Source organism: Saccoglossus kowalevskii, chromosome 6 (assembly GCF_978046115.1).
Source record: "Saccoglossus kowalevskii chromosome 6, keSacKowa6.1, whole genome shotgun sequence".
In the NCBI taxonomy this organism is placed as follows: domain Eukaryota; kingdom Metazoa; phylum Hemichordata; class Enteropneusta; family Harrimaniidae; genus Saccoglossus; species Saccoglossus kowalevskii.
The window spans coordinates 7116103-7141493 of record NC_140646.1 but is presented as its reverse complement, the minus strand read 5'-3'; the positions used below and the strand labels follow the sequence as shown (position 1 = coordinate 7141493).

General features: G+C 46.2%; 1 protein-coding gene across 1 annotated transcript in view; it reads left to right on the top strand.

The window, feature by feature from the left end:
* Positions 1 to 25391, top strand: part of LOC102803002 (conserved oligomeric Golgi complex subunit 7-like) — a gene marked incomplete at its 5' end in the record, with an annotated part of 73194 nt that overhangs the window by 20765 nt on the left and 27038 nt on the right. Inside the window, 8 exons of the mRNA XM_085499993.1 lie at positions 3933 to 4015; positions 6695 to 6805; positions 7195 to 7347; positions 18979 to 19030; positions 19127 to 19263; positions 19403 to 19477; positions 19760 to 19825; positions 22178 to 22337. Coding sequence (XP_085356119.1) covers positions 3933 to 4015; positions 6695 to 6805; positions 7195 to 7347; positions 18979 to 19030; positions 19127 to 19263; positions 19403 to 19477; positions 19760 to 19825; positions 22178 to 22337 — 837 coding nt within the window. The remainder of the gene's footprint in view (positions 1 to 3932; positions 4016 to 6694; positions 6806 to 7194; positions 7348 to 18978; positions 19031 to 19126; positions 19264 to 19402; positions 19478 to 19759; positions 19826 to 22177; positions 22338 to 25391) is intronic.

Genomic DNA, 25391 nt, shown 5'->3' with positions numbered 1-25391 from the left:
CTGATGTACACAGATTGCGCCGGTGTAGTCCAGTTTGGAGACAGCGAGTGACCGATCCCTGGACCTTTCCAGGTGGTGACACCCTGTTACGGGATACTGCTGAAATCTCCAGGAGCCTGGGCCAGGGTCGCTTTGCTAACCCCGTGGATCCACTTAGTTGTGTACGCATTTCCTCCCTTCCCGCTAGTTCACCGGGCAACGGAGAAAACTTCGACAGGTGCACACCCGCATATTATCATGGGTCGCACCCATTTGGCCAAGCAAGGCCTAGTTTCCACTTCTGTTGGAAATGCCAGTCGAAACACCAGCAGTGCTTCCGGACTTACCGGACCTGTCATCCCAACCAGACGGCGCACTACCAACGAGCCCAGCAGGTATGCATAGCATGCATAGAGGGTCTCAGTAGACCCGCACATACGAAAGCCTTATCTGACCAGGCTGCCAACATCCTGGCCAGGGTGAACAGGGATTCCACCAATGCTGCCTACATTTCTAGGCTGCAAGCATACACTGATAGGTGTAGCGGAAGGGAGACTAATCCATACCATTCCTCTATTGGCCAGGTAGCAGGCTCCTTCGTCCACCTGTTTGATGAAGTGGGTTTGACCTACTCAGCGATCCTTGGCTACAGGTCGGTCTTGTCCCCCACCACTTAAAACGTACAGGAACAAGACTAGCCGATTGTCCTATTATTAGGAGACTATTTACTGTTTCCCAGACGCCAAGACCCCATACAAGGGAGCCACCCACCTGGGAGTCGTCGGCTGTGTTGTCTGCTCTAAGCAGACCACCCTTTGAGCCTCTCCAATCAGCACCACTCAAATTTTTGACGTGGAAAATAGTCTTCCTACTGGCCCTCGCCTCAGGTAGGCGTTGACCAGAGCTGGGGGCATTGTCCTTCTCGGATGATGTACTGTCGTTATAGACAATCAAGTTGTGCTAAACACATGAATCGGGTTTCTCGCCTTGAACCAAATCCTAGGACACGATCCTCACCCGATCGTCATCCCCCGGCTGTCAAATTTTGTCTGCCCGGAGGGTCAGGAGGAATTGCTTCTCTACCTGGTTCGAGCACGGAGTTACAACCAAATTGTACTAAGGATTTGGAACGGGGTGCCAGGCACATATCTTTGTGTTATGGCCCAGGCAGGCAGGATACTGCAACTTTTATAATACTTTAACTTCCTCGGCACAGAGCTTGCAGAGACACCAAGTACGAGCGCATGAGGTCTGTGCGATAGCTAACTCGCTAGTGCTAGCGTCAGCCCCCCCCCCCTCGAGCACACATGGAGGGCAGGCTTCTGGAGAACGCAGAACGTCTTCATCAACTACCACCTAAAAGACACCAAATCCATTGAAAGAGGTCTCTCTAGGTTGGGTCCCGTCGTAGCGCATCAGTCTTGGTTTGCTGACCCAGCCCGAGGCAAGGTAAGACACCACCCTTTTTTAGCTCTGCTGTCGACTTTGTCGAGCGGAGCTTATCATATGAGTGATTGTCTGTCGTCGTCGTCCGTGTCAATGTTTTACTTTTTAGCTCCGCTGTCGACTTTGTCGAGCGGAGCTTATCATATGATTGATTGTCTGTCGTCGTCGTCCGTGTCAATGTTTTACTTTTTCGACTTCTTCTTGAAAACTACAAGCCTGAATGCTTTGATACTTGGTGAATATGTACCTTGGGTAGACCTCTCTTAGGTTTGTTCATTTCATGTTGATATCTTCAATTCTCTAATTTTGGTGAATATTTTTGTAATTTTTGGTAAAAAGTGATATTTTCGACTTCTTGTAAAAAACCAATAGTCTGATTGCTTTGATATTACATATATAGATACTACATGTAGACCTTTCTCAGATTTGTTCATTTTGTGATGATATCTTCAATTCTCTAATTTTGGTGAATATTTTTGTCATTTTTGGTAAAAAGTGATATTTTCGATTTCTTGTTAAAAACCGCAATTGCTTTGATATTACATATATAGGTACTACATGTGTATCTCTCTCAGATTTGTTCATTTTGTAATGATATCTTCAATTCTCTAATTTTGGTGAATATTTTTGTCATTTTTGGTAAAAAGTGATATTTTCTTCTTGTTAAAAACCACAATCATTTATGGTGAAAAATTATATTTTTGAATTCTTGTTGAAAACAACAAGTCCAATTGCATTGATACTATACGTATTGTTCATTTTCTAATGATATCTTCTGTTCTATAATTGAAATGTGCATTGCTAACAGCGGAGCTATCTCAGCTGAGAGGCTGCTTGTTGGTAAAAAGTGATATTTTCGACTTCTTGTTAAAAACCAAAACTTCAATTGCTTTGATATTACATATATAGATACTACATTTAGACCTTTCTCAGTTTTGTTCATTTCGTGATGATATCTTCAATTCTCTAATTTTGGTGAATATTTTTGTCATTTTTGGTAAAAAGTGATATTTTCGACTTCTTGTTAAAAACTGTAAGTCCGATTGCTTTGATATTACATATATAGGTACTACATGTGGACCTCTCTCAGATTTGTTCATTTCGTGATGATATCTTCAATTCTCTAATTTTGGTGAATATTTTTGTCATTTTTGGTAAAAAGTGATATTTTCTTCTTGTTAAAAACCGCAATTGCTTTGATATTACATATATAGGTACTACATGTGTATCTCTCTCAGATTTGTTCATTTTGTAATGATATCTTCAATTCTCTAATTTTGGTGAATATTTTTGTCATTTTTGGTAAAAAGTGATATTTTCGACTTCTCGTTAAAAACCAAAACTTCAATTGCTTTGATATTACATATATAGATACTACATTTAGACCTTTCTCAGTTTTGTTCATTTCGTGATGATATCTTCAATTCTCTAATTTTGGTGAATATTTTTGTCATTTTTGGTAAAAAGTGATATTTTCGACTTCTCGTTAAAAACCAAAACTTCAATTGCTTTGATATTACATAATTATATAGATACTACATTTAGACCTTTCTCAGTTTTGTTCATTTCGTGATGATATCTTCAATTCTCTAATTTTGGTGAATATTTTTGTCATTTTTGGTAAAAAGTGATATTTTTGACTTCTTGTTGAAAACTGTAAGTCCGATTGCTTTGATATTACATATATAGGTACTACATGTGGACCTCTCTCAGATTTGTTCATTTTGTAATGATATCTTTAATTCTCTAATTTTGGTGAAGATTTTTGTCGTTTTTGGTAAAAAGTGATATTTTCGACTTCTTGTTAAAAACGACAAGTCCAATTGCTTTGATATTATTACATATATAGGCACTACATGTGGACCTCTCTCATATTTGTTCATTTTGTAATGATATCTTCTGTTCTTTAATTGCCATGTGCATTGCTAACAGCGGAGCTATCTCAGCCGACAGGCTGCTTGTTGGGTCTTAACTAGGGTGTTGAGTTTGTTTTCATCCCGGACTGGGAAAAGACTTTCATCATTTTTTCTGTTTGCTCGGAAAAACTTGCCACCTATCAGTGTCTGACTCTGCCTACAGTTCAAAATAGTCATTTTGACTGACCGGAGTCTATGGTGGTTAATTGAACGTAGTGAATTTAGGCGAACCCGCCTATTCACATAGTTCATACCCACCATAGACTCTGCCCCCCCCACAACCACCTACTCTTTCCATAGCGTTGGTCTAAGTCCTCGAGGCAGAGAGAAAAGAACCAGAGTGATTGTACGGCTGCCTATAGCGCTGCCATGTGGCCTCGGTCACTTGGGTTCGTGAATCGTGACGTAAGGGGTAATAGAATCTCGGGGTCATGGGGCTTCCCCTGACCTAGATTCTATCTCTCCGTCACCGTCAGAATCGCTAATTAATGCCTACAGTTCAAAATAGTCTATGGTTGGTATGAACTATGTGAATAGGCGGGTTTGGAGAACCCTCGCCTAAATTATGGATATTATTTGTTTACAATGCAGAGTCTGCCAAGGAGTATGTGAAGATATTCAGTGCAATAAACAGATTACCACAACTTAATAATTATTACTATAAATGTCATAAGGTAGGAAGTATTCTTTTATCTAACATTGGACTTGTTTTCTGCAATCTTATCCTATACACAATGAGGATGATGGCACAATGACAATGTGATTATGACAATGATAATGATGACAGAATGATAACACAATGATGTGATGATGACATGATGACACAATGATAGCACAATGACACAATGATAACATAATGACAGAATGATAACATAACGATTTGATGACACAATGATAACATAATGACACAATGATAACTCAATGACATGACACAATGATAACACAATGATGACATGATGACAGAATGATAACATGACTTGATGACACAATGACAATGTGATTATGACAATGATAATGATGACAGAATGATAACACAATTACGTGATGATGACACAATGACATAACACAATGAGACAATGATAATATAATGACTTGATGACATAATGATAACATAATGACTTGATGACATGACAACATAATGACATGACACATTGATAACATAATGACATGATGACAATGATAACATAATGATAACATAATGACTTGATGACACAATGATAACATAATGACATGATGACACAATGATAACATAATGCCATGACACAATGATACCATAATGACTTGATGATGACACAATGATAACACCAATGACTTGATGACACAATGATAACATAATGACTTGATGACACAATGATAACATAATGCCATGGTGACACAATGATAACATAATGACTTGATGACACAATGATAATATAATGACTTGATGACATAATGATAACATAATGACATGATGACACATTGATAACATAATGACATGATGACAATGATAACATAATGACTTGATGGCACAATGATAACACAATGACATGATGACACAATGATAACACAATGACATGATGACACAATGATAACATAATGACATGATCACACAATGATAACATAATGACATGATGACAATGATAACATAATGACTTCATGACACAATGATAACATAATGACGTGATGATGACAATGATAACGACAATGATAACTTAATGACTTGATGACACAATGACAATGTGATTATGATAATGATGACAGAATGATAACACAATGACTTGATGACACAATGATAACCTAATGACTTGATGACACAATTATAACATAATGCCATGGTGACACAATGATAACATAATGACTTGATGACACAATGATAACATAATGACTTGATGACACAGTGATAATATAATGACTTGATGACACAATGATAACATAATGACTTGATGACACAATGATAACATAATGACACGATAATAACATAATGACTCAATGATGACACAATGATAACATAATGACTTGATGACACAATGATAACATAATGACTTGATGACACAATGATAATATAATGCCATGGTGACACAATGATAACATAATGACTTGATGACACAATGATAACATAATGACTTGATGACACAGTGATAATATAATGACTTGATGACACAATGATAACATAATGACTTGATGACACAATGATAACATAATGACTTGATGACACAATGATAACATAATGACTTGAATACACAATGATAACATAATGACACGATAATAACATAAGGACTCAATGATGACACAATGATAACATAATGACTTGATGACACAATGATAACATAATGACTTGATGACACAATGATAATATAATGCCATGGTGACACAATGATAACATAATGACTTGATGACACAATGATAATGTAATGACTTGATGACACAATGATAACATAATAACATAATGACACAATGATAACATAATGACTTGATGACACAATGATAATATAATGACTTGGTAACACAATGATAACATAATGACTTGATAACACAATGATAACATAATGACTCAATGATGACACAATGATAATATAATGACTTGATGACACGATAACATAATGACTTGATGACACAATGATAACATAATGACTTGATGACACAATGACATGATGACACATTGATAACATAATGACATGACACAATGATAACATAATGACACGATAATAACATAATGACTCAATGATGACACAATGATAACATAATGACTTGATGACACAATGATAACATAATGATTTGATGACACAATGATAACATAATGCCATGGTGATACAATGAAAACATAATGACTTGATAACACAATAATAACATAATGACTTGATGACACAATGATAATATAATGACTTGATAACACAATGATAACATAATGACTTGATAACACAATGATAACATAATGACATGACACATTGATAACATAATGACTTGATGACACAATAATAATATAATGACTTGATAACACAATGATAACATAATGACTCAATGATGACACAATAACATAATGACTTGATAACACAATGATAACATAATGACTTGATAACACAATAACATAATGACTTGATGACACAATGATAACATAATGACTTGATGACACAATGATACCATAATGCCATGGTGACACAATGATAACACAATGACATGATGACACAGTGATAATATAATGACTTGATGACACAATGATAACATAATAACATAATGACACAATGATAACATAATGACTTGACGGTAACAGAATGACATGACGATGACAATGATGATGACATACTATTTGATAATTTTCGATTGATGTTCCAAACAATGTATCCTCACAGAAAACTATTTTTTTTATTCATTGACAGGCATCTTTAGTTCACAATTGGAAATTACAATATGAAGCTAACTCTGAACAGTCTTTGGTGGACTGGTTACCAACATTCTATGATCAACTCATGTCAACTTTTCACATTGAGGTAATTATAAAACAATTGTCGGGGTCATTTTGCAAATGTGTTACTGTGTTTGTACTTTAAAACATTTATCATGCTTTTTAAAGCATGTCTATATATCTGGCATTATGCCTACTAAGTGACTTGTAATTCCTTGCCTACTAAGTGACTTGCAATCCCATTTTCTACTATGCCATTGATTCCTTTGCCTACTGAGTAATAAGTACTGTGCAAGGTTGAAATATTTTCATTTACTTCCTTATTTATCATATATCTTTTCACCATGCTAGATACAATGAATTGTTATCTTAATATGATACAAAAGAACAATAAATATACATGCATTGACTGTATACTAGAATGCTTTGATAGGAATTCTATATTATATCATCATATGTTGTTTGTTATTCTAGCTGCAATGGTGTGAACAGGTCTTTGACAAGGCCCTGAAAATAGTTTGTGATATGCTGTCCCAGACGTTGGTTGGATTAGACCCGCCATTACCGATGGTGATGTCAGAAGCTATGCAAGAAACACCACTTATTACATTAATTGATGTGAGACAGGTCAGTCAGCAAACACTGTCCAGTGAGACAGGTCAGTCAGCAAATACTGTTCAGTGAGACAGGTCAGTCAGCAAACACTGTCCAGTGAGACAGGTTAGTCAGAATAGTGTCCAGTGAAACAGGTCAGTCAGCAAACACTGTCCAGTGAGACAGGTTAGTCAGCAAACACTGTCCAGTGAGACAGGTCAGTCAGCAAACACTGTCCAGTGAGACAGGTCAGTCAGCAAACACTGTCCAGTGAGACAGGTCAGTCAGCAAACACTGTCCAGTGAGACAAGTCAGTCAGCAAACACTGTCCAGTGAGACAGATCAGTCAGCAAACACTAACCAGTGAGACAGGTCAGTCAGCAAACACTGTCCAGTGAGACAGATCAGTCAGCAAACACTGTCCAGTGAGACAGGTCAGTCAGCAAACACTGTCCAGTGAGACAGGTCAGTCAGAATAGTGTCCAGTGAGACAGGTCAGTCAGCAAACACTGTCCAGTGAGACAGGTCAGTCAGCAAACACTGTCCAGTGAGACAGGTCAGTCAGCAAACACTGTTCAGTGAGACAGGTTAGTCAGCAAACACTGTCCAGTGAGACAGGTTAGTCAGCAAACACTGTCCAGTGAGACAGGTCAGTCAGCAAGCACTGTCCAGTGAGACAGGTCAGTCAGCAAACACTGTCCAGTGAGACAGGTCAGTCAGCAAACACTGTCCAGTGAAACCGTTCAGTCAGCAAACACTGTCCAGTGAGACAGGTCAGTCAGAATAGTGTCCAGTGAGACAGGTCAGTCAGCAAACACTGTCCAGTGAGACAGATCAGTCAGCAAACACTGTCCAGTGAGACAGGTCAGTCAGCAAACACTGTCCAGTGAGACAGGTCAGTCAGCAAGCACTGTCCAGTGAGACAGGTTAGTCAGCAAACACTGTCCAGTGAGACAGGTCAGTCAGCAAACACTGTCCAGTGAAACCGTTCAGTCAGCAAACACTGTCCAGTGAGACAGGTCAGTCAGCAAACACTGTCCAGTGAGACAGGTCAGTCAGCAAACACTGTCCAGTGAGACAGGTCAGTCAGCAAACACTGTCCAGTGAGACAAGTCAGTCAGCAAACACTGTCCAGTGAGACAGATCAGTCAGCAAACACTAACCAGTGAGACAGGTCAGTCAGCAAACACTGTCCAGTGAGACAGATCAGTCAGCAAACACTGTCCAGTGAGACAGGTCAGTCAGCAAACACTGTCCAGTGAGACAGGTCAGTCAGCAAACACTGTCCAGTGAGACAGGTCAGTCAGCAAACACTGTCCAGTGAGACAGGTCAGTCAGCAAACACTGTCCAGTGAGACAGGTCAGTCAGCAAACACTGTCCAGTGAGACAGGTCAGTCAGCAAACACTGTCCAGTGAGACAGGTCAGTCAGCAAACACTGTTCAGTGAGACAGGTTAGTCAGCAAACACTGTCCAGTGAGACAGGTCAGTCATCAAACACTGTCCAGTGAGACAGGTCAGTCAGAATAGTGTCCAGTGAGACAGGTCAGTCAGCAAACACTGTCCAGTGAGACAGATCAGTCAGCAAACACTGTCCAGTGAGACAGATCAGTCAGCAAACACTGTCCAGTGAGACAGGTCAGTCAGCAAAGACTGTCCAGTGAGACAGGTCAGTCAGCAAGCACTGTCCAGTGAGACAGGTTAGTCAGCAAACACTGTCCAGTGAGACAGGTCAGTCAGCAAACACTGTCCAGTGAAACCGTTCAGTCAGCAAACACTGTCCAGTGAGACAGGTCAGTCAGAATAGTGTCCAGTGAGACAGGTCAGTCAGCAAACACTGTCCAGTGAGACAGGTTAGTCAGCAAACACTGTCCAGTGAGACAGATCAGTCAGCAAACACTGTCCAGTGAGACAGGTCAGTCAGCAAACACTGTCCAGTGAGACAGGTCAGTCAGCAAACACTGTCCAGTGAGACAGGTCAGTCAGCAAACACTGTCCAGTGAGACAGGTCAGTCAGAATAGTGTCCAGTGAGACAGGTCAGTCAGCAAACACTGTCCAGTGAGACAGGTCAGTCAACAAACACTGTCCAGTGAGACAGATCAGTCAGCAAACACTGTCCAGTGAGACAGGTCAGTCAGAATAGTGTCCAGTGAGACAGGTCAGTCAGCAAACACTGTCCAGTGAGACAGATCAGTCAGCAAACACTGTCCAGTGAGACAGGTCAGTCAGCAAACACTGTCCAGTGAGACAGGTCAGTCAGCAAACACTGTCCAGTGAGACAGGTCAGTCAGCAAACACTGTCCAGTGAGACAGGTCAGTCAGAAAACACTGTCCATGGAGACAGGTCAGTCAGCAAACACTGTCCAGTGAGACAGGTCAGTCAGCAAACACTGTCCAGTGAGACAGGTCAGTCAGCAAACACTGTCCAGTGAGACAGGTCAGTCAGCAAACATTGTCCAGTGAGACAGGTTAGTCAGCAAACACTGTCCAGTGAGACAGGTCAGTCAGCAAACAGTGTCCTGTGAGACAGGTCGCTCAGCAAACACTGTCCAGTGAGACAGGTCAGTCAGAATAGTGTCCAGTGAGACAGGTCAGTCAGCAAACACTGTCCAGTGAGACAGATCAGTCAGCAAACACTGTCCAGTGAGACAGGTTAGTCAGCAAACACTGTCCAGTGAGACAGGTCAGTCAGCAAACACTGTCCAGTGAGACAGGTTAGTCAGCAAACACTGTCCAGTGAGACAGGTCAGTCAGCAAACACTGTCCAGTGAAACAGGTCAGTCAGCAAACACTGTCCAGTGAAACAGGTCAGTCAGCAAACACTGTCCAGTGAGACAGGTTAGTCAGCAAACACTGTCCAGTGAGACAGATCAGTCAGCAAACACTGTCCATGGAGTCAGGTCAGTCAGCAAACACTGTCCAGTGAGACAGGTCAGTCAGAATAGTGTCTAGTGAGACAGGTCAGTCAGCAAACACTGTCCAGTGAGACAGATCAGTCAGCAAACACTGTCCAGTGAGACAGGTCAGTCAGCAAACACTGTCCAGTGAGACAGGTCAGTCAGCAAACACTGTCCAGTGAGACAGGTCAGTCAGCAAACACTGTCCAGTGAGACAGGTCAGTCAGCAAACACTGTCCAGTGAGACAGGTCAGTCAGCAAACACTGTCCAGTGAGACAGGTCAGTCAGCAAACACTGTCCAGTGAGACAGGTCAGTCAGCAAACACTGTCCAGTGAGACAGGTCAGTCAGCAAACACTGTCCAGTGAGACAGGTCAGTCAGCAAACACTGTCCGTGGAGACAGGTCAGTAAGCAAACACTGTCCAGTGAGACAGGTCAGTCAGCAAACACTGTCCAGTGAGACAGGTCAGTCAGCAAACACTGTCCGTGGAGACAGGTCAGTAAGCAAACACTGTCCAGTGAGACAGGTCAGTCAGCAAGCACTGTCCAGTGAGACAGGTTAGTCAGCAAACACTGTCCAGTGAGACAGGTCAGTCAGCAAACACTGTCCAGTGAAACCGTTCAGTCAGCAAACACTGTCCAGTGAGACAGGTCAGTCAGAATAGTGTCCAGTGAGACAGGTCAGTCAGCAAACACTGTCCAGTGAGACAGGTTAGTCAGCAAACACTGTCCAGTGAGACAGGTCAGTCAGCAAACACTGTCCATGGAGACAGGTCAGTCAGCAAACACTGTCCAGTGAAACAGGTCAGTCAGCAAACACTGTCCAGTGAGACAGGCTAGTCAGCAAACACTGTCCAGTGAGACAGATCAGTCAGCAAACACTGTCCATGGAGACAGGTCAGTCAGCAAACACTGTCCAGTGAGACAGGTCAGTCAGAATAGTGTCCAGTGAGACAGGTCAGTCAGCAAACACTGTCCAGTGAGACAGGTCAGTCAGCAAACACTGTCCAGTGAGACAGATCAGTCAGCAAACACTGTCCATGGAGACAGGTCAGTCAGCAAACACTGTCCAGTGAGACAGATCAGTCAGCAAACACTGTCCAGTGAGACAGGTCAGTCAGCAAACACTGTCCAGTGAGACAGGTCAGTCAGCAAACACTGTCCAGTGAGACAGGTCAGTCAGCAAACACTGTCCAGTGAGACAGGTCAGTCAGCAAACACTGTCCAGTGAGACAGATCAGTCAGCAAACACTGTCCAGTGAGACAGGTCAGTCAGCAAACACTGTCCATGGAGACAGGTCAGTCAGCAAACACTGTCCAGTGAGACAGGTCAGTCAGCAAACACTGTCCAGTGAGACAAGTCAGTCAGCAAACACTGTCCAGTGAGACAGATCAGTCAGCAAACACTGTCCAGTGAGACAGGTCAGTCAGCAAACACTGTCCATGGAGACAGGTCAGTCAGCAAACACTGTCCAGTGAGACAGGTCAGTCAGCAAACACTGTCCAGTGAGACAGGTCAGTCAGAATAGTGTCCAGTGAGACAGGTCAGTCAGCAAACACTGTCCAGTGAGACAGGTCAGTCAGCAAACAGTGTCCTGTGAGACAGGTCACTCAGCAAACACTGTCCAGTGAGACAGGTCAGTCAGAATAGTGTCCAGTGAGACAGGTCAGTCAGCAAACACTGTCCAGTGAGACAGATCAGTCAGCAAACACTGTCCAGTGAGACAGATCAGTCAGCAAACACTGTCCAGTGAGACAGGTTAGTCAGCAAACACTGTCCAGTGAGACAGGTCAGTCAGCAAACACTGTCCAGTGAGACAGGTTAGTCAGCAAACACTGTCCAGTGAGACAGGTCAGTCAGCAAACACTGTCCAGTGAAACAGGTCAGTCAGCAAACACTGTCCAGTGAGACAGGTCAGTCAGCAAACACTGTCCAGTGAGACAGGTTAGTCAGCAAACACTGTCCAGTGAGACAGATCAGTCAGCAAACACTGTCCAGTGAGACAGAACAGTCAGCAAACACTGTCCAGTGAGACAGGTCAGTCAGCAAACACTGTCCAGTGAGACAGGTCAGTCAGCAAACACTGTCCAGTGAGACAGGTCAGTCATCAAACACTGTCCAGTGAGACAGGTCAGTCAGCAAACAATGTCCAGTGAGACAGGTCAGTCAGCAAACACTGTCCAGTGAGACAGGTCAGTCAGCAAACACTGTCCAGTGAGACAGGTCAGTCAGCAAACACTGTCCAGTGAGACAGGTCAGTCAGCAAACACTGTCCGTGGAGACAGGTCAGTAAGCAAACACTGTCCAGTGAGACAGGTCAGTCAGCAAGCACTGTCCAGTGAGACAGGTTAGTCAGCAAACACTGTCCAGTGAGACAGGTCAGTCAGCAAACACTGTCCAGTGAAACTGTTCAGTCAGCAAACACTGTCCAGTGAGACAGGTCAGTCAGAATAGTGTCCAGTGAGACAGGTCAGTCAGCAAACACTGTCCAGTGAGACAGGTTAGTCAGCAAACACTGTCCATGGAGACAGGTCAGTCAGCAAACACTGTGCAGTGAGACAGGTCAGTCAGCAAACACTGTCCAGTGAGACAGGTCAGTAAGCAAACACTGTCCGTGGAGACAGGTCAGTAAGCAAACACTGTCCAGTGAGACAGGTCAGTCAGCAAGCACTGTCCAGTGAGACAGGTCAGTCAGCAAACACTGTCCAGTGAGACAGGTCAGTCAGCAAACACTGTCCGTGGAGACAGGTCAGTAAACAAACACTGTCCAGTGAGACAGGTCAGTCAGCAAGCACTGTCCAGTGAGACAGGTTAGTCAGCAAACACTGTCCAGTGAGACAGGTCAGTCAGCAAACACTGTCCAGTGAAACCGTTCAGTCAGCAAACACTGTCCAGTGAGACAGGTCAGTCAGAATAGTGTCCAGTGAGACAGATCAGTCAGCAAACACTGTCCAGTGAGACAGGTTAGTCAGCAAACACTGTCCATGGAGACAGGTCAGTCAGCAAACACTGTTCATGGAGACAGGTCAGTCAGCAAACACTGTCCAGTGAAACAGGTCAGTCAGCAAACACTGTCCAGTGAGACAGGTTAGTCAGCAAACACTGTCCAGTGAGACAGATCAGTCAGCAAACACTGTCCAGTGAGACAGGTTAGTCAGCAAACACTGTCCAGTGAGACAGGTCAGTCAGCAAACACTGTGCAGTGAGACAGGTCAGTCAGCAAACACTGTCCAGTGAGACAGGTCAGTCAGCAAACACTGTCCAGTGAGACAGTTCAGTCACCAAACACTGTCCAGTGAGACAGGTCAGTCAGCAAACACTGTCCAGTGAGACAGGTCAGTCAGCAAACACTGTCCAGTGAGACAAGTCAGTCAGAAAACACTGTCCATGGAGACAGGTCAGTCAGCAAACACTGTCCAGTGAGACAGGTCAGTCAGCAAACACTGTCCAGTGAGACAGGTCAGTCAGCAAACACTGTCCAGTGAGACAGGTCAGTCAGCAAACACTGTCCAGTGAGACAGGTCAGTCAGCAAACACTGTCCAGTGAGACAGGTCAGTCAGAATAGTGTCCAGTGAGACAGGTCAGTCAGCAAACACTGTCCAGTGAGACAGGTCAGTCAGCAAACAGTGTCCTGTGAGACAGGTCACTCAGCAAACACTGTCCAGTGAGACAGGTCAGTCAGAATAGTGTCCAGTGAGACAGGTCAGTCAGCAAACACTGTCCAGTGAGACAGATCAGTCAGCAAACACTGTCCAGTGAGACAGATCAGTCAGCAAACACTGTCCAGTGAGACAGGTTAGTCAGCAAACACTGTCCAGTGAGACAGGTCAGTCAGCAAACACTGTCCAGTGAGACAGGTTAGTCAGCAAACACTGTCCAGTGAGACAGGTCAGTCAGCAAACACTGTCCAGTGAAACAGGTCAGTCAGCAAACACTGTCCAGTGAGACAGGTCAGTCAGCAAACACTGTCCAGTGAGACAGGTTAGTCAGCAAACACTGTCCAGTGAGACAGATCAGTCAGCAAACACTGTCCAGTGAGACAGATCAGTCAGCAAACACTGTCCAGTGAGACAGGTCAGTCAGCAAACACTGTCCAGTGAGACAGGTCAGTCAGCAAACACTGTCCAGTGAGACAGGTCAGTCATCAAACACTGTCCAGTGAGACAGGTCAGTCAGCAAACAATGTCCAGTGAGACAGGTCAGTCAGCAAACACTGTCCAGTGAGACAGGTCAGTCAGCAAACACTGTCCAGTGAGACAGGTCAGTCAGCAAACACTGTCCGTGGAGACAGGTCAGTAAGCAAACACTGTCCAGTGAGACAGGTCAGTCAGCAAGCACTGTCCAGTGAGACAGGTTAGTCAGCAAACACTGTCTAGTGAGACAGGTCAGTCAGCAAACACTGTCCAGTGAAACTGTTCAGTCAGCAAACACTGTCCAGTGAGACAGGTCAGTCAGAATAGTGTCCAGTGAGACAGGTCAGTCAGCAAACACTGTCCAGTGAGACAGGTTAGTCAGCAAACACTGTCCATGGAGACAGGTCAGTCAGCAAACACTGTGCAGTGAGACAGGTCAGTCAGCAAACACTGTCCAGTGAGACAGGTCAGTCAGCAAACACTGTCCGTGGAGACAGGTCAGTAAGCAAACACTGTCCAGTGAGACAGGTCAGTCAGCAAGCACTGTCCAGTGAGACAGGTCAGTCATCAAACACTGTCCAGTGAGACAGGTCAGTCAGCAAACAATGTCCAGTGAGACAGGTCAGTCAGCAAACACTGTCCAGTGAGACAGGTCAGTCAGCAAACACTGTCCAGTGAGACAGGTCAGTCAGCAAACACTGTCCAGTGAGACAGGTCAGTCAGCAAACACTGTCCGTGGAGACAGGTCAGTAAGCAAACACTGTCCAGTGAGACAGGTCAGTCAGCAAGCACTGTCCAGTGAGACAGGTTAGTCAGCAAACACTGTCCAGTGAGACAGGTCAGTCAGCAAACACTGTCCAGTGAAACTGTTCAGTCAGCAAACACTGTCCAGTGAGACAGGTCAGTCAGAATAGTGTCCAGTGAGACAGGTCAGTCAGCAAACACTGTCCAGTGAGACAGGTTAGTCAGCAAACACTGTCCATGGAGACAGGTCAGTCAGCAAACACTGTGCAGTGAGACAGGTCAGTCAGCAAACACTGTCCAGTGAGACAGGTCAGTAAGCAAACACTGTCCGTGGAGACAGGTCAGTAAGCAAACACTGTCCAGTGAGACAGGTCAGTCAGCAAGCACTGTCCAGTGAGACAGGTCAGTCAGCAAACACTGTCCAGTGAGACAGGTCAGTCAGCAAACACTGTCCGTGGAGACAGGTCAGTAAACAAACACTGTCCAGTGAGACAGGTCAGTCAGCAAGCACTGTCCAGTGAGACAGGTTAGTCAGCAAACACTGTCCAGTGAGACAGGTCAGTCAGCAAACACTGTCCAGTGAAACCGTTCAGTCAGCAAACACTGTCCAGTGAGACAGGTCAGTCAGAATAGTGTCCAGTGAGACAGATCAGTCAGCAAACACTGTCCAGTGAGACAGGTTAGTCAGCAAACACTGTCCATGGAGACAGGTCAGTCAGCAAACACTGTTCATGGAGACAGGTCAGTCAGCAAACACTGTCCAGTGAAACAGGTCAGTCAGCAAACACTGTCCAGTGAGACAGGTTAGTCAGCAAACACTGTCCAGTGAGACAGATCAGTCAGCAAACACTGTCCAGTGAGACAGGTTAGTCAGCAAACACTGTCCAGTGAGACAGGTCAGTCAGCAAACACTGTCCAGTGAGACAGGTCAGTCAGCAAACACTGTCCAGTGAGACAGGTCAGTCAGCAAACACTGTCCAGTGAGACAGTTCAGTCACCAAACACTGTCCAGTGAGACAGGTCAGTCAGCAAACACTGTCCAGTGAGACAGGTCAGTCAGCAAACACTGTCCAGTGAGACAGGTCAGTCAGAATAGTGTCCAGTGAGACAGGTCAGTCAGCAAACACTGTCCAGTGAGACAGGTCAGTCAGCAAACAGTGTCCTGTGAGACAGGTCACTCAGCAAACACTGTCCAGTGAGACAGGTCAGTCAGAATAGTGTCCAGTGAGACAGGTCAGTCAGCAAACACTGTCCAGTGAGACAGATCAGTCAGCAAACACTGTCCAGTGAGACAGATCAGTCAGCAAACACTGTCCAGTGAGACAGGTTAGTCAGCAAACACTGTCCAGTGAGACAGGTCAGTCAGCAAACACTGTCCAGTGAGACAGGTTAGTCAGCAAACACTGTCCAGTGAGACAGGTCAGTCAGCAAACACTGTCCAGTGAAACAGGTCAGTCAGCAAACACTGTCCAGTGAGACAGGTCAGTCAGCAAACACTGTCCAGTGAGACAGGTTAGTCAGCAAACACTGTCCAGTGAGACAGATCAGTCAGCAAACACTGTCCAGTGAGACAGATCAGTCAGCAAACACTGTCCAGTGAGACAGGTCAGTCAGCAAACACTGTCCAGTGAGACAGGTCAGTCAGCAAACACTGTCCAGTGAGACAGGTCAGTCATCAAACACTGTCCAGTGAGACAGGTCAGTCAGCAAACAATGTCCAGTGAGACAGGTCAGTCAGCAAACACTGTCCAGTGAGACAGGTCAGTCAGCAAACACTGTCCAGTGAGACAGGTCAGTCAGCAAACACTGTCCGTGGAGACAGGTCAGTAAGCAAACACTGTCCAGTGAGACAGGTCAGTCAGCAAGCACTGTCCAGTGAGACAGGTTAGTCAGCAAACACTGTCCAGTGAGACAGGTCAGTCAGCAAACACTGTCCAGTGAAACTGTTCAGTCAGCAAACACTGTCCAGTGAGACAGGTCAGTCAGAATAGTGTCCAGTGAGACAGGTCAGTCAGCAAACACTGTCCAGTGAGACAGGTTAGTCAGCAAACACTGTCCATGGAGACAGGTCAGTCAGCAAACACTGTGCAGTGAGACAGGTCAGTCAGCAAACACTGTCCAGTGAGACAGGTCAGTCAGCAAACACTGTCCGTGGAGACAGGTCAGTAAGCAAACACTGTCCAGTGAGACAGGTCAGTCAGCAAGCACTGTCCAGTGAGACAGGTCAGTCAGCAAACACTGTCCAGTGAGACAGGTCAGTCAGCAAACACTGTCCGTGGAGACAGGTCAGTAAACAAACACTGTCCAGTGAGACAGGTCAGTCAGCAAGCACTGTCCAGTGAGACAGGTTAGTCAGCAAACACTGTCCAGTGAGACAGGTCAGTCAGCAAACACTGTCCAGTGAAACCGTTCAGTCAGCAAACACTGTCCAGTGAGACAGGTCAGTCAGAATAGTGTCCAGTGAGACAGATCAGTCAGCAAACACTGTCCAGTGAGACAGGTTAGTCAGCAAACACTGTCCATGGAGACAGGTCAGTCAGCAAACACTGTTCATGGAGACAGGTCAGTCAGCAAACACTGTCCAGTGAAACAGGTCAGTCAGCAAACACTGTCCAGTGAGACAGGTTAGTCAGCAAACACTGTCCAGTGAGACAGATCAGTCAGCAAACACTGTCCATGGAGACAGGTCAGTCAGCAAACACTGTCCAGTGAGACAGGTCAGTCAGAATAGTGTCCAGTGAGACAGGTCAGTCAGCAAACACTGTCCAGTGAGACAGGTCAGTCAGCAAACACTGTCCACTGAGACAGATCAGTCAGCAAACACTGTCCAGTGAGACAGGTCAGTCAGCAAACACTGTCCAGTGAGACAGGTCAGTCAGCAAACACTGTCCAGTGAGACAGGTCAGTCATCAAACACTGTCCAGTGAGACAGGTCAGTCAGCAAACACTGTCCAGTGAGACAGTTCAGTCACCAAACACTGTCCAGTGAGACAGGTCAGTCAGCAAACACTGTCCAGTGAGACAGGTCAGTCATCAAACACTGTCCAGTGAGACAGGTCAGTCAGCAAACACTGTCCAGTGAGACAGTTCAGTCACCAAACACTGTCCAGTGAGACAGGTCAGTCAGCAAACACTGTCCAGTGAGACAGGTCAGTCAGCAAACACTGTCCAGTGAGACAGGTCAGTCAGCAAACACTGTCCGTGGAGACAGGTCAGTAAGCAAACACTGTCCAGTGAGACAGGTCAGTCAGCAAACACTGTCCAGTGAGACAGGTCAGTCAGCAAACACTGTCCAGTGAGACAGGTAAGTCAGCAAACACTGTCCAGTGAGACAGATCAGTCAGCAAACACTGTCCAGTGAGACAGGTCAGTCAGACTGTCCAGTGAGACAGGTCAGTCAGCAAACACTGTCCAGTGAGACAGGTCAGTCAGCAAACACTGTCCAGTGAGACTGGTCAGTCAGCAAACACTGTCCATGGAGACAGGTCAGTCAGCAAACACTGTCCAGTGAGACAGGTCAGTCAGAATAGTGTCCAGTGAGACAGGTTAGTCAGCAAACACTGTCCAGTGAGACAGGTTAGTCAGCAAACACTGTCCAGTGAGACAGGTCAGTCAGAATAGTGTCCAGTGAGACAGGTCAGTCAGCAAACACTGTCCAGTGAGACAGGTTAGTCAGCAAACACTGTCCATGGAGACAGGTCAGTCAGCAAACACTGTCCATGGAGACAGGTCAGTCAGCAAACACTGTCAGTGAGACAGGTCAGTCAGCAAACACTGTCCAGTGAGACAGGTCAGTCAGAATAGTCTCCAGTTTAGATCAGATTCATATTACTATGAATTCTACAAACTTCGCTCTGAGTTCACATTTAGTGTTTATTTATTGACAGGTAACTCTAAGATTTGCCAAGAATTTACAAGGTGCATTACAGATGCAGTTAGGCAAGTATTATCCAGACATAAAGTAATTGAACCATGTATAAATTGTTCATGCAGAGATAAACAACTACTTTACTGACATTTTGTTTCCCTTTTCAGAAGGAGAAAATTATGATGATTGTGGTTATGTTTATGATTTAGTCAGTGCAATCCATTCTCCATATGTGCCATATTTACTGCAATACGGTGAACTAGAAGAACGTAACCTTCTGCTTTTGTTTGACGATATTCCAATGGTGAGTTGCAAGATAAATACATGTATTAGGACCAGATGGATTAATACAGTTGATATTTAAACCAATGATTGCTGTCATTTCTAATTAAAGTTAATCATCAGAGTAATATTGTTTAATTAATATGTATTTTTTTCTGCAGGATCGAGATGAACTGATTGATAATGCTGAAATTTTGTCAGATTCTGTCACTAAAATTTTCAATCTTGTACAAGAAGTAAGTTTCCGTAAATAATTATTTTTGTCTCCTCACTTTTTGCAAATTAGCAAATTATGGTTCTGGTCATATTGTGTATAGTTGCCATTATGTTTCTGACATTGAACAAAAATATTAAAAAATTCAATTCTAGGGTCAGAAAGGATCAGAACACTAGATCAGAAGATTGAACCCTACATGTATTTAAAAAATTGCTGTGGAACTCAGAAATCATTAAATGTTCAGGTTTGTTAGATTTGTGTTAGATCACTAAAATATCCATTAACATATTTTATTTTGCAGGCAGTTGACAGGTGTATGAGTTTAACTGATGGATGTGGGTCATGTGGTCTAATAAAAGCCATCAAGGTATATTATATTTCTTTTTATGATTGTGATTGATTTAATTAATGTGGGTCATTATACACCTGCTGTTGTCTGATGTCTTCTAACTTTATACCTGTATTGACCCTTGCACTGTAATATAAACCCTCTATTCTATGCTGGACTTCCTTCAAGTATCAAGACCATCAATATTGAAGTTACTAATTCAAAGCTCTCTAGTTTCTCTCATATTCAGATACCGAAGCCCCCTAACTCCATTTAGATTCTGACACACACATACATACCCCACCCCAAAATCTTCAGAAGATGAATGCTCATGTATGACACCTCTTTTCCACCTCCACCACATACCCCACCTTTCCATACACCCCACCACATACCCCACCCTTCCATACACCCAACCAAATACCCCACCTCCACCACAAACCCACCCTTCCATACACCCCAACACAAACCCCACCCTTCCATACACCCCACCTCCACCACAAACCCCACCCTTCCATACACACCACAACAAACCCATCCTCACCACAAATCCCACCCTTCCATTCACCCCACCACAAACCCCACCCTTCCATACACCCCACCACATACCCCATCCCCACCACAAACCCCACCTTTCCATACACCCCACCACATACCCCATCCCCCACCACATACTACACCCCCACCACAAACTCCTTCCCCCACAAACCCCACCCTTCCATACACTTCCACAAAAACCCCACCCTTCCATATATCCCACTACATACCCCATCTCCACCACAAACCCCACCCTTCCATACACCCCACCACATACCAACCCTTCCCCACCACAAATCCCACCCTTCCATACAATTCACCACATACCTCATTCCCATCACAAACCCCACCCTTCCATACACCCCACCACATACCAACCCTTCCCCACCACAAACCCCACCCTTCCATACACCCCACCTCCACCACAAACCCCACCCTTCTATACACACCACAACAAACCCATCTTCACCACAAATCCCACCCTTCCATTCACCCCACCACAAACCCCACCCTTCCATACACCCCACCACATACCCCATCCCCACCACAAACCCCACCTTTCCATACACCCCACCACATACCCCATCCCCCACCACATACCACACCCCCACCACAAACTCCTTCCCCCACAAACCCCACCCTTCCATACACTTCCACAAAAACCCCACCCTTCCATACACCCCAACACAAACCCCACCCTTCCATATATCCCACTACATACCCCACCCCAACACAAACCCCACCCTTCCAAACACCCCACCACATACCCCATCCCCACCACAAACCCCACCCTTCCATACACCCCACCACATACCCCATCCCCACCATAAACCCCACCACACCCCCCACCACCAACCCCCACCCCCACCCCTTCCGTACTCCCCCCACAACCCTTCCCTTTTCATACTCCACCACATACCCCATCCCCACCACAAACCCCACCCTTCCATACACCCCACCACATACCCCACCCCTCCCATACACCCCACCACATACCCCATCCCTACCACACACCCCCACCACCAACCCCCACCCCCACCCCTTCCGTACTCCCCCCACAACCCTTCCCTTTTCATACTCCACCACATACCCCATCCCCACCACAAACCCCACCCCTCCCATACACCCCACCACATACCCCACCCCTCCCATACACCCCACCACATACCCCATCCCCACCACATACCCCACTCTCCCATACACCCCACCACATACCCATCCCCACCACATACCCCACCCCTCCCATACACCCCACCACATACCCATCCCCACCACATACCCCACCACATACCCATCCCCACCACATACCCCACCCCTCCCATACACCCCACCACATACCCCATCCCCACCACATACCCCACTCTCCCATACACCCCACCACATACCCATCCCCACCACATACCCCACCCCTCCCATACACCCCACCACATACCCATCCCCACCACATACCCCACCCCTCCCATACACCCCACCACATACCCATCCCCACCACATACCCCACCCCTCCCATACACCCCAGCACATACCCATCCCCACCACATACCCCACCACATACCCATCCCCACCACATACCCCACCCCTCCCATACACCCCACCACATACCCCACCCCTCCCATACACCCCACCACATACCCCATCCCCACCACATACCCCACTCTCCCATACACCCCACCACATACCCATCCCCACCACATACCCCACCCCTCCCATACACCCCACCACATACCCATCCCCACCACATACCCCACCTCTTCCATATACCCCACCACCAATTTCTAAATTCTCCAAATCACTGCTACTGGTAACTCGATAACATTGTGCTGACCTTTATTTATTATTCTTTCCATGATTCAGGCTTTTTTTGGTAGTTACTGTTTTGAGTTCAATCGAGTGCTTGGTAACCTGAGAGCCAAAGCAGGGTTAGATTCACCAGTACACCAATCACTTACTTATGATGAGATGTCTGAAGACTGGGCACAATTTCAACATGCACTCAGAATCATACAAACATGTGGTAAGAAACATTGTCTTATATTTGTTTGATGTTATTAGTTATTAATTATATTAATTAGCATGATTATGCTGGAAAACAACAACATGATGGTAAAGAGTCGAAACTACTGAAATACTCTTTATTAGCTCCGCTGTTGACTTCGTCGTGCGGAGCTTATCATATGTGTGATTGTATGCCGGAGTCCGTTGACATCATCCGTGTCAACTTTTCACATTTTCAACTTCTTGAAAACTACAAATTCACCACGTTCAATTACCCACCATAGACTCCGGTCAGTCAAAATGACTATTTTGAACTGTAGGCATTAATCAGCGATTCTGCCGGTGACGGAGAGATAGAATCCAGGTCAGGGGAAGCCCCATGACCTCAAGATTCTTTTACTCCTTACGTCACGAACCCACGTGACCGAGGCCACCTGGCAGCGCCACAGGTAGCCGTCCATCACTCTTAATTTTTCTCCGCCTCGACGGGGAATGATTCTGAGCGGCTCTGCCTGGCTCTGTTGCTTTTTCCTGTCTGGTTTTCTAGCGTGGGTCGTCGCCGCAGCCGCGGCATCCGACATTCTAGCTGGTAGGATAAGTTTTTCTTGTCTTTTTACCCTTGTGTCGTTTTCTCCTTTGTGTGTTATGCTTTCCACAACAAAGAAATTAAAACCCGGCGCCACTACGTAATCACATGTAATTCGTTTTTCCTTCATGCATGTCGTCTTTTATTTTTAATGTATTTAGAAATAGATAGATGCACTGGCAACGCCAGAGACTCGCCGCCGGTATTATCTCCTCAGTTTACGAGGTGGATTTGTACTCAGGAATGGAACCCGCATACAAAGTGCTATCGTTGTTTCACGTGCGTTCGGGGTTCGGGTGTCTGCCCAGAGAATATTTGTAATCGCTGGGGTTCGGAAGCCTGGGAGTCATTTCAGCAGTAGTATGTCAAAATAGCCGAGAGTGACCGCGTCGCTTGTTCGCGAAAAGGTCGCGCGGCAAGTGCTACCGACATGGGTGTGAGTGAGTTGTGCGTTGGCATGAATGGTAAGTCCTCGCGCTCGGCTACTGGTTCTCATACTGGAATACCAAGCAAAGGGCCCGATAGTGGGGGTGCCGATATTTTTCAGTTCCCCCGGCTGATCGGAGGGCATCTACACAGTCTGTTTTTTCAGGCAGTGGGTTACCCAACTTTACCGGCAACAGCGAGGCTGTGCCCCTAGAGGTCTTTCCTCTTATGGGGCCCGTGCTGGGTCCCGTTGTGGACCCATCCTCGCGCGGAGCCGGTTTTGCCGCTGAAATGAGGGCATTGGTCGAAGGACTGTCAGGGCAAATTTCGTCCCTGGCAGGCAGAGTAGATCACCTGCAGGCAGAGCGAGCTGTCTCCACTGTGGCCTTTCAGCCGACAAGTAGGAAGAAACACAGAAAGCACCGTTCGCATTCTAAACACGTCTCTTCCGGGGAACCCCCCGTTCCCAGCCGTGACCCCCCTGCTGATTCGGGGGAGGCCGAGGCTCAGGCTAGTGGCAACAGGTCTCGGGAACCTCAGACACGTAACACCAAGGGGTATGCTGGTAGCCAAGACTCCGTTTTCGGGGCAGGGCGTTCTGGTCAGGACATACATTGTGCCCCCCCGGGCTTTCAACTAGCCAGGGTTCACCGCGCGGTACCGGACTGATTAATTTACCCGTCCGAGCTCCGCTGTGGGTTTCGACTCCCTTCTCGCCGACCCACAGGCGTTCCCAGAGGGAACCGACCCTGTCATGAGACACACTCTCGAACATGCTCTCGCTCACATATTTAGGCTGAGAGCTGGCAGTTCATTCACGTCGAACACCTCGGGCGGTCCCTCAGAGTCCACATTGCGTAATTACTCTGTGAGCTGCGCCATTGGGGTGATGCGGAATATTATCAGTCCAGGTGACGCTATGTATATTCCCCCACCCTCGATCCTAAAGCAGCCGCTTTCGGTCACTTCGACACTGATGAGATCACAGGCGCCGGGATACAGATCGACCCCATTTGCACGTCTCCCCTGGTCCAGCCTAGCGCTGAGCGCGGGGGACGACACGCAGACGGTGTTGAAGGGCAGCCGTTGGTCAGCCGCGGAGGAGGTAACACCGAAAGCCCTGGGCTGGGGTAATTTTTTGCATAACCCCTTCCGCTGGACTAAACGCTACCCCATCGGGGCAATCTCGAATTCAGACCCCAATTCGTGGGACAAAGCCAGAAGACCCCGACTGGACCCCAAGGCTCCTTCCCCGGACCCCGGTACCACAAACTTCTGTTTCGCTAGTCAGGTGAAGGAAGACGGCCGGGTTCCATGGTCATTCTCATCGACCTATTCTGAGACTATCTAACATGCCCTGAGGGCAGAGTTACGACCCATCAATTTCCTTGAATTCGTGGGCGCCACACTGGAGCGCATTCTTGTGCGCGCCCAGGACTCTGAGACCTCAGATGCAGAACGCACTCGCCTCCTAGACCAGGCGACACAGCTAATGGTAGGCCACCGCACGACCATGTGCGATATCCTCCAGTGTCATATGGCTCTCTTGGCCGGGGCTACTACTGTGCAGCGGGACGCGATTTTAGACCGGCGAGTCATGGGGTACGCCACTGCCTCAGTTACGCAGACTGGAGATCCTCCACCCTCTTTGATGGGGAGATAGTGGGGGCAGTCGCAAAGCTTTGGGGTGTAACAAACCAAATGGTTCAAGTCAAATCCGCTAGCCGGTTGGCCGCTGCCAAGGGGAAGCGGAGGACGCCCCAAGCACAGAAAGCACAACGCCCTAGGACTAGCTCCGCAAAACAGAGTCAGCCAGGAGACAAGCGCTCACACCCATCCGTGGGAGGGAAGGGTAGCGGCATGCCCCGGGGAAAGGGAGGACCAGGTGGTGGCTTCTCCTCCTTCTCACGGCAGCGGGGTAAGCATGTTTGACGCTTACCTCTGTGACAGGGGAGATGGGCTTGCGTTTGGCAAGAGATCAGGCTACAGCTTAGTAACCTCAGTGATCTCCGGGGAGGCTCACCTCACGGTAGAGGAGAACCCCCTCCCTCTTGCAACTGG